Genomic DNA, 10,713 nt, shown 5'->3' with positions numbered 1-10,713 from the left:
ACTGATTAACCATGTATCTCTGAATAAGATTTGACAATGGCTCTACCTATTGACCTAGCTCAGTTACTACCATCTCGTGCTTGTGTCTGTCATTGCCATCTATAAAAATATATATATAGATTTTTTGGGGGGCCAGTATTTACGATGTACTATAATTATTATGAAATGATATGCAATCGTTTTGTTGTTTGAGGCTAAATTGTTATGACTTTTAGCAAACACTTTTATTTGGATAATGAGGCTTTTATTTTGAAACGAGGTGAGGTGCACGTCACACAGGAAGTAATCCTCCACTTCAGGTCAATGTTTATTTACATCGGAGAGGTGAAGTTCAAAACTAATTTACAACTTCAGCGTCTTGGACTACAGTTTTTATTTTCACATTGCATGGGGCTTTGAGTTACTAACATAAGCACAATTGATATACGTACCTGATTGCGTCGTGAACCATGAGTGCAATACTCCCTCGTATCGAGCAGCTATCGTCCAGAGTTGTGCGAATCCTGGGATGCAACCCTGGTCCAATGACACTACAAGGAACCAATACGTATTTAGTTGGAACGGGGAAAAGGTATTTTCGTTTTGTGGAAATGTATTCCACACCTGTACTAGCCTCACATTTCCCCTCTTGGACAGCATTGCCACATGTGTGCCTATCCATTTGCAGTTGAAGGTCTAATGTAGTACACTTTTATTGAAAAAGTGTTATGGATATGGAAACTACACAAAAGTATCAAACTGCATGAATTAAATACAGACCATTCTTGTTTTAAGGCGAGTGTTGATAGACACAGGAGAGCCTGCCATCCCTGAGTACATCAGCAGTCTCCAACAAGCCTTGAGCCAGTTCAACACTGCCATCCAGGAGATCATTGTCACCCATTGGCATCACGACCATACAGGTGGAGTGATCGACATCTGCAGGGACATTACTGGAAGTGAGTGACAAATGGAGGTGACACCTGACGATAGTAACTGTCTCATTTTGTCAGCCACAGATTGACAGCTTCAGAGGCCTATTAGGTCTGGTCCAGGGCGTTATGTGCTTTTTGTTGACGCTGACTCAGAAAGCCACACATCCTTTGTGTGCCTATGTGCTTTTATCTCTCCACGCAGGTTCTGAGTTACAAGTAAGCAAACTCCCTCGCTCTCCCCCAACTGACGAACGAATAGGACCAAGTAAGACGTACACTTACCTGAAACATGGCGATGTCATAGAAACTGAGGGGGCCACACTGAAGTAAGTGTAACGTTACTGTGTAAATAGTGTAGTGCCAGTGTTTGACTTGGGCAGCAGCTCACCGGAGCTGAGTACCGGCACCTCCATTCTACTGCTTGAGCTCCTGCACCTCTTATAGAATGTTGGCTCAGAAGTATTGTGAAGCTCCTGCACCTAAATATAAGTCCCAGCACCTATTTCAGTCCAAGTCAAGCACTGTGAAGTGCATAAACTTTATTATGGCTCTATGTATAACTGTGGGTGTGTGCATGTGTGTGTGCGTGCAGAGTCCTGTTCACCCCAGGACACACAGATGACCACATGGCCCTTGTTTTGGAGGAAGAGAAGGCCATCTTCTCAGGAGACTGTATTTTGGGGGAGGGAACGGCCGTGTTTGAAGATCTCTATGACTATATGAAATCTCTGCAAATTCTGCTGGACTCACAGGCTGACCTAATATACCCAGGTTTGTTATTGAGCTCTAAAACACTTCTTAAAAATCATGGGAATGCTTCCCAAATGGCACCTTATTCCCTATTTAGTGCAGTAATTTTGTCCATATGCCCTGGTAGTGCACTAAATAGTGAATAGGGTGCCAATTGGGACTTAGAGTGTGTCATTAAGTGCAAAGTGGACAAAAATATATAGATGTCTGAAGACACATGACATCATGATTTGAGAGGCTCTTCTTCAGATTACTAGTTTACATTTACAGTTATGTCAGCTATGCATAGGACTTGATACAAAAACATCTACATTACTTTCTTCCCAAACTCATTTCTTTAGGTCATGGACCTGTGGTCCAAGACGCTGGTTCTAAGATCCAGCATTACATCAGCCATAGAAACCTCAGAGAGCAACAGATCCTCAGTGTCCTCCAGGCAGCCGGAGGGAACACATTTTCATCTATGGAACTGGTCAAAGTCGTCTACAAGGTTTGTACATTATAACTTAAAGTTAGGGGCCCGGTTGCATCTTAAGTGTTTCCCTTAATCCCTTAAGGAATAATTTCCCATTACCTAAGGGTATTGTTCAAGGGTGTTGCATATAGCCCCTCAAATATTTCCTTTAAATAAGGGCATTCTTAAGGGGTTTTACAGAGTCTGAAGGCATGTATGGCAGAAAGAGTATCTGGTTACCATGGAGATGGCATGATTCACTGACTTGTTTTGTGAAATAGCAAAATAGAACTTCTACAATCAAGACAGGATAACCAAATTGCTTCAGAAGATAGTAAACCACATTTCATGAAGTTACTTTTTTCTAAACTTGTTTATATTACTTTCTAGTACGTCAAGCAAGCTTACAGAGTAGCTAGAGCTACAATGTGTCACGTTCCTGACCTGTTTTCTCTTGTTTTTGTATGTGTTTAGTGGTCAGGGCGTGAGTTGGGGTGGGCATTCTATGTTATGTGTTTCTATGTTGGTTTAAATGGGTTGCCTGATATGGTTCTCAATTAGAGGCAGGTGTTTGACATTTCCTCTGATTGAGAACCATATTAAGGTAGGATGTTCTCACTGTTTGTTTGTGGGTGATTGTCTTCTGTGTCTGTGTATGTTGCACCACACGGGACTGTTTCGGTTTCGTTCATGTATGTAGTCTGTTCCTGTTCGTGCGTTCTTCGTGTTTATGTAAGTTCACATGTTTTAGGTCAGTCTACGTCGTTTTGTTATTTTGTAATCTTTTCAAGTGTTATCGTGTTTCATCGTTCTGTTAATAAATCATTATGGATTACAACGCTGCGTATTGGTCCGACCCTTCTCGCTTCTCCTCTTCAGACGAAGAGGAGGAGAGCACCCGTTACACAATGGTTGCTCCACTAAAAGTTTTGTGGTTTAGTACGGTACCCTGCGTCACTATTTTATTGCTCCAGACCAGCGCAAGGTGGAGTTAGAGCACTGATTATGCTTTTGGGTCCCAAGGCGCTACTGTGTGTCTAACTGACAATGAATGGGCTACATAAACCTAAATAGAAACTGATAATTGTGCACGACTTCAGTATTACTTACTAAAACTGTTGTTACACTAAGGTTTTTATTCTAAGATAAGCTTAGACTACAATTAGGGTGTGGAAATGTTAGGATTATTTTGCACTTAGTACTGTAGTACTGTAGCCTAGTCAAGTTGTACAGCGCCTGGGTGGCGCAGCGGTCTAAGACACTGCATCGCAGTGCAAACTGATGCTGGTTCAATACCTGTGCCGGCCGCGACCGGGAGACCCATGAGGTGATGGTAGGCTTTTGATTTCTCTCCCTCTAAAAACAGAAATACATCATTCTAAATAACAAACTGGCTTTATTTATAAATTAGTAACAATGTCTCAACCCATGTTCAAGAATGGCCTTTTTTTGCTCACTTTACGTTATTTGAAAACGAAATCATCTCCAAAATATAGTTATTTTTAAAACAAAGCTATTATTATTATTATTATTATGTATGAATTATGTAGAATTATATAAAAGCCCCTTAGATATTCTCACTAATATATTATTAACCCTGTTTTTCACAAGTGTAGCAGGCTGTGAATTCTGCAAATGTTTCTAGCAGGACAATATATACTCCACTGAGATAGACGTAGGCGCACGAGGTTCAAGGCATGAGAGCAGGAGGCACGGGACGGGCCGCAGAGCAGCGCACAGGAGACGGACCTAGCCCATGGGGGAGGGGGGTTGGACCCCCAACCTGCCCCACAGGGTAGCACACAGCAACACTTTAAGGGGGATTGCATTAATTATGGCGCTGACTAGGGAAATGTTCCCGCTGTTCTTAGTGGTGTAGGTCTTATTTATCTAAAGAGCATATTGAAGTTAGAAGCAATAGGATTTGAAGCAATAACTATTTCAGCATTGCTTTTGCGCTGCTCTGAGACAAGCATGGGGACTGGTCTTGTTAAATCAATGCAATTTTTATTTTCACTGAATCTCTGTTTGATTATTGGGTTACACTACAATTATGGTGTGGAAATGTTATGCCCCTTAGATATTAATTTAGAATCCTCCAATCCGTCACGTTGTACAGTGCCATATTTTCCGTTCCATCCTAACGGAAACCCTGAGGGGGTTTAATATTAATCAAATGAATTAAGCAAAATGTCTTCAAATCAATCCCATATACTATGTTCTTACAAAAAAGGTTTTAAATTTTCTAGTAACGCTAATATATATGGAAGACTATCAAATGCTTCTCAAAGATGCCCTCTGGTAGTCAAACTAGCACTAACTTGCATTAATGTTAAAAATGGCTGACCATTAAATAACGTGCCATAGAATTCTGCTACAGCTCGGAAGGTGTGCTGCAGTATGACACAACTTTTATAGGAGGAACCACTGTAACTAGCCAGCTATCTTTATAGCCATGGATTGTGCACCTTCCATTGTTTAGCTAAGTAGATAGCTTTTTGATGTTAAAACTTTTGTAACCAGAGCAGATGAAAGCAACATTCACATCCACAAGTGCTGTTTACATTGATATCCATACTGAATGAAGCAGTTAAGGGACTTTGTGGGCACCATAACTTTTTCACTTAATTTAAGGGGGAAATTCATCTTAAAATGTTTTGTGCAACAGACTTAACTTTAAGGGGAAACTTTCCCCTTAAAGTTAACTTAAGGTGTTTTATGCAACCAGGTCTTTAACCTCCTTTAGTTACATTTGGTAACATTCCTTGGTAACATAAGGTTGATATACAGTATGTGTAGATGCTGACCAAATAATGTTACATCATTCAAAGCCTACTAACACTGCTTTGCCTATAGAATTATATGTGTTGCACGTTTGGTCACAATATTGTTTTGAATGTTTGTTTTAGGACTGATGAAGATTTGATCAAAAGTGCATTACTGTGACTTGAAAACATGATGACATTTCTAAAGAAGGCAAATAATTAGTAGGTAAACCTAGATGCAGTATAACGTTAGCTACAGTAGCTAGCTAAGATTGAGGGGAGATCTCCAGATTTTATCTAGCTAATGTTAGCATTGCTAGCTATTTTTGAGTGCTATTTTTGCTAGTCACTTTACCGTGCCGTCGTCTACATATCTACCTCAAGTACCTCATACCTCTGCGCATTGATCTGGTACTGTTACTCCCTATATATTAGAGGTCGACCGATTATGATCTTTCAACTCCGATACCGATTATTGGAGGACCAAAAAAAGCCGATACGATTAATCGGCCAATTTAATTTAAAAAGAAAATGTATTTATTTGTTATAATGACAATTACAACAATACTGAATGAACACTTTTATTTTAACTTAATATAATACATCAATCAAATCAATTTAGCCTCAAATAAATAATGAAACATGTTCAATTTGGTTTAAATAATGCAAAAACAAAGTGTTGGAGAAGAAAGTAAAAGTGCAATATGTGTCAGGTTCTGACCATAGTTCTTTTGTGTTTTCTTTGTTTAAGTGTTGGTCAGGACGTGAGCTGGGTGGGCATTCTATGTTGTGTGTCTAGTTTGTCCATTTCTATGTATGGCCTGATATGGTTCTCAATCAGAGGCAGGTGTTAGTCATTGTCTCTGATTGGGAACCATATTTAGGTAGCTTGTTTTGTGTTGCGGTTTGTGGGTGGTTGTCTTCTGTCTTTGTGTTCTCTGCACCAGATAGGACTGTTTCGGTTTTGCCACGTTTGTTATTTTGTATTTGTATAGTGTTCACGTTTATCGTCTTTTATTAAACATGTTGAACACGAACTACGCTGCGTCTTGGTCCGATCCCTGCTACACCTCCTCTTCAGACGAAGAGGAGGAAGGCTGCCGTTACAATATGTGCCATGTAAAAAAGCTAACGTTTAAGTTCCTTGCTCAGAACATGAGAACATATTAAAGCTGGTGGTTCCTTTTAACATGAGTCTTCAATATTCACAGTTAAGAAGTTTTAGTTTGTTATTATAGTAATTATAAGACTATTTCTCTCTATACCATTTGTATTTCATATACCTTTGACTATTGGATGTTCTTATAGGCACTTTAGTATTGCCAGGGTAACAGTATAGCTTCCGTCCCTCTACTCGCCCCTACCTGGGCTCGAACCAGGAACACATCGACAACAGCCACCCTCGAAGCATCGTTACCCATCGCTCCACAAAAGCCGCGGTCCTTGCAGAGCAAGGGGAACAACTACTCCAAGTCTCAGAGCGAGTGACGTTTGAAATGCACCCCATTAATTAGCTAGCCATTTCACATCGGTTACACCAGCCTAATCTCGGGAGTTGATAGGCTTGAAGTCATAAACAGCGCAATGCTTGAAGCATTGCGAAGAGCTGCTGGCAAACGCACGAAAGTGCTGTTTGAATGAATGCTTACGAGCCTGCTGCTGCTGTCAGACTGCTCTATCAAATATCAAATCATAGACTTATTTATAACATAATAACACACAGAAATACGAGCCTTAGGTCATTAATATGGTCAAATCCGGAAACTATAATTTCGAAAATACAACGTTTATTCTTTTAGTGAAATACGGAACCGTTCCGTATTTTATCTAACAGATGGCATCCCTAAGTCTAAATATTGCTGTTACATTGTACAACCTTCAATGTTATGTCAAAATTATGTACAATTCTAGCAAATTAATTAGGGCCTATACCCTGACTGCTTGCACGGAATGCAAGAGAAGTGACAATTTCCCTCGTTATAAGAAATTCATGTAAGCAGGCAATATTAACTAAATATGCAGGTTTAAAAATATATACTTGTGTATTGATTTTAAAGAAAGGCATTAATGTTTATGGTTAGGTACATTGGTGCAACGACAGTGCTTTTTTCGCAAATGCGCTTGTTAAAACATCACCCGTTTGTCAAACTGTGATTCAATGAGAAATTAACAGGCACAGCATCGATTATATGCATCGCAGGACACGCTAGATAATCTAGTAATATCATCAACCATATGTAGTTAACTAGTGATTATGTTAAGATTGATTGTTTTTTATAAGATAAGTTTAATGCTAGCTAGCAACTTACCTTGGCTTCTTGCTGCCCTCGCGTAACAGGTAGTCAGCCTGCCACGCAGGCTCCTTGTGGAGTGCAATGTAAGGCAGGTGGTTAGAGCGTTGGACTAGTAACCGGAAGGTTGCAAAAACGAATCCCCGAGCTGACAAGGTAAAAATCTGTCGTTCTGCCCCTGAACAAGGCAGTTAACCCACCGGTCCTAGGCCGTCATTGAAAATAAGAATGTGTTCTTAACTGACTTGCTTAGTTCAATAAAGGTGTAAAAAAAATAAAAAAATCTGCAAATCGGTGTCCAAAAATACAGATTACCGATTGTTATGAAAACTTGAAATCTGCCCTAATTAATCGGCCATTCCGATTAATCGGTCGACCTCTACTGTATATAGTTCCATTGTTTCATGTTTTGTGTGGACACCAGGAAGATTAGCTGCAAATTTTTGTTTTTATATTTATTTTATTTTATTCCTTGTGTTAGTTACTAGTTTATTTTTGTATATAATTTTTAAAACTCTGCATCGTTGGGAAAGGTTCGTAAGCAATCATTTCACTATAAAGTCTACACCAGTTGTATTCGGCACGTGATGGAAATGAAATTTGATTTGACGAACTTTGCTAGCTAATGACAACATTGCCATCTGTCTAAAGTAAATTTGACAACATGATGATAATGGCAAAGTTGTTTCCTACGAAATACTCTGTGTACTAGCAATGTCATCATAATTCCCAAGCCCATATAGTGTAATTTAGGCAAAGTCATTAGTCCCTGTTCTACCTTTGAGCATCAATATGGCTGCAGTGGCTGTGGGATGTTGACAACAATAACAGAGGTGCAACCCATGAATTAGAGGTCTTCACGGGTCCAACAGACCCAAGATTTTGGGATCCGACCAGGTCTGGGTCCTAAATTCAGACTTTTGTCTCGGATTTGGGTCAGGTCTGATATAATTGCCACAGGTCTCGTGTATGTGCAATTAAAATTGAGTTACCGACTGGACCTGATTGGACCCGTCCTCTGTTCATTTAATGTGTGTGAGGTGATGAGAACTACGCCAGCTGAATTATCTGTGTCAGCCAATTGGCACTCAATAAAACATATAGCTTATGTCCAGCTGAAACTGGTTCCGGCTGCTCACTTCACATGTGCCTGCTTTTAAATATTAATATCATACAGTGGACACCTAAGCCTAATAGGCCCATGCATGCAATGTCCTAATGCATTTGGTGCTCAAATCTCTGACAGCTGAACCATGAGGTGGACAATTATTGTTTTAGGAAAGTAAAAACCATTAAAACAATAGGCTACAAAGTTTTGAATAAGCTACACATCGAAAGACGATACATTTTCTTTGTGTAATTTGTTATAGGTAGTTTTTAAGGACCCGTAACTGTGGATCATTTGGGCAATATCGCTTGTTTATTGATGGTGCTGGCAGCGCCCGGTCGGTTTATTTTTCGCTCTTTTTACTCTCGGATCTGCATTGGTATGTTTTTTCAAGGGGCCTTTTCGGAACGGGTCTGACTGTCTTATGGTCTCAGATTAAAAAATATATAATTTATGCATATCGGGTCGGGTGGGAAAACCTCGGAACGGGTCCAACTTTTTGCACCCTTGAAAACCTCTACCATGAATAATCTACTTTGTAACCAACTTTGTAAAATGTACTTTTCTGCAAAAGGAGACACCTGAACATCTGCATAGAGCAGCAGAGGTGAACCTTGTGCATCACCTAAAGAAACTGGAGAAGGAGGGGAAGATAACTGTTGGTATGTCTTAATTCCACTTACATTACATTGTTACACCATTCGGTTAATGTATTACCATTTTCCAGTAGTTAACATTTTTTCATTTACTATTTTTCTTTCAGCTAGTGATGATTCTTCTCACACCAACAAATGGAAAAGTAATTTGTGATCAATGATTTAATCCGATTTATCTGTTGAAAGATTACATCCCTAACAAAGGACACATGTAATCTTGGATTCAAATGATTCACATTTCCCTGTCCCACACACAACTGAGCTTGTTTGACGTGAAGTAAAGAGTATTTGCAAGAATCTTACTTTGTAATTCTTTATAGCACCGCAATTATTTAATGTCTGTACTTTATGTCTGAAGACAGCTAAAGGGGTGTTAAAATGTGGCACATCAATATAGGGAGCTGCAAATGCACTGATGGGTACCCCTCATTTATACCCCTCATTCATTGACAGATAGCCTCAAGGTTCGAGGGTTAGGCCAGTAACCGAAAGGTTGCTGGTTTGAAATCACAGAGCCAACAAGGTAAGAAATCTTACTGTGCCCTTGAGCAAGGCACTTAACCCCAATTGCTCCATTGGTGACCCTGGCCGTGACCCCGATTCCTGCAGCAGCTCAGGGGGAGTTGGGATATGCAAGAAACACATTTCCATTACAAACTTATACAAGTGTGTAACAGAACAAATATAAGCAGCCCCACAATTATTATTATTATTGCTAATATGCTGATCTTGGACATTTGGGCATTATGAGTTGAACTGCTTTCAGAATGTTACTGTGGATCGCTTAACTCTGATAAACTAAGATGAAGCACATTTAAACCCTGTGAAGTGATCTTATTGTTCCTTTCTTATTGAGAAACCAAGATTTAACAGATTTTTCTATTTAGAAACCCAGATCAAACTGTATGAATCTATAATGTAAAATGTACAGATGCCTTCTAATAAATACATTGTTTTTCAATATAGAACAAACCGGTACTCAAAGTTATCATTGTATCATTCATGTCATTCACTGCCTTTGCAATAATATACACAAAGAAGTATTTTGGGACAATGATCAATGCTAATACCAAAGCCACTGATTTATACCTGGCCAAGGCTTTCGACTCTGTCAATCACCACATTCTTATTGGCAGACTCAACAGCCTTGGTTTCTCAAATGATTGCCTCGCCTGGTTTACCAACTACTTCTCTGATAGAGTTCAGTGTGTCAAATTGGAGGGCCTGTTGTCCGGACCTCTGGCAGTCTCTATGGGGGTGCCACAGGGTTCAATTCTCAGGCCGACTCTCTTCTCTGTATACATCAATGATGTCGCTCTTGCTGCTGGTGATTCTCTGATCCACCTCTACGCAGACGACACCATTCTGTATACTTCTGGCCCCTCTTTGGACACTGTTAACTAACCTCCAGACGAGCTTCAATGCCATACAACTCTCCTTCCCTGGCCTCCAACTGCTCTTAAATGCAAGTAAAAGTAAATGCATGCTATTCAATCGATCACTGCCCGCACCTGCCCGCCCGTCCAGCATCACTACTCTGGACGGCTTTGACTTAGAATACGTGGACAACTACAAATACCTGGGTGTCTGGTTAGACTGTAAACTCTCCTTCCAGACTCACATTAAGCATCTCCAATCCAAAATTAAATCTAGAATCGGCTTCCTATATCGCAACAAAGCATCCTTCACTCATGCTGCCAAACATACCCTCGTAAAACTGACCATCCTACCGATCCTCGACTTCGGCGACGTCATCTATAAAATAGCCTCCAACA

At 40.0% G+C, this 10,713-nt stretch overlaps 1 protein-coding gene across 1 annotated transcript; it reads left to right on the top strand.

Moving 5' to 3' along the window:
- The first annotated feature begins 261 nt into the window (after positions 1–261).
- On the top strand, positions 262–9,910 carry LOC139550837 (endoribonuclease LACTB2-like). The gene is made up of 7 exons (XM_071362032.1): positions 262–571; positions 775–938; positions 1,117–1,240; positions 1,507–1,685; positions 2,006–2,154; positions 8,857–8,944; positions 9,046–9,910. Exons 1-7 carry the CDS (start codon positions 450–452, stop codon positions 9,090–9,092), a joined length of 873 nt encoding a protein of 290 aa, XP_071218133.1. The 5' UTR covers positions 262–449; the 3' UTR covers positions 9,093–9,910.
- The last annotated feature ends 803 nt before the right edge of the window (positions 9,911–10,713 follow it).

The sequence above is a fragment of the Salvelinus alpinus genome, chromosome 23 (assembly GCF_045679555.1).
Source record: "Salvelinus alpinus chromosome 23, SLU_Salpinus.1, whole genome shotgun sequence".
Lineage (NCBI taxonomy): Eukaryota > Metazoa > Chordata > Actinopteri > Salmoniformes > Salmonidae > Salvelinus > Salvelinus alpinus.
The sequence above is the reverse complement of the archived record's forward strand: the minus strand, read 5'-3'. Positions and strand labels throughout refer to the sequence as shown.

Coding starts and splice junctions, on each gene's coding strand:
- LOC139550837 (XM_071362032.1), top strand. CDS start 450: ATGAGTGCAATACTCCCTCGTATCGAGCAGCTATCGTCCAGAGTTGTG. Junction 1,686..2,005: donor GGCTGACCTAATATACCCAG/GTTTGTTATTGA, acceptor TCATTTCTTTAG/GTCATGGACCTGTGGTCCAA. Junction 8,945..9,045: donor GGAGGGGAAGATAACTGTTG/GTATGTCTTAAT, acceptor TTTTTCTTTCAG/CTAGTGATGATTCTTCTCAC.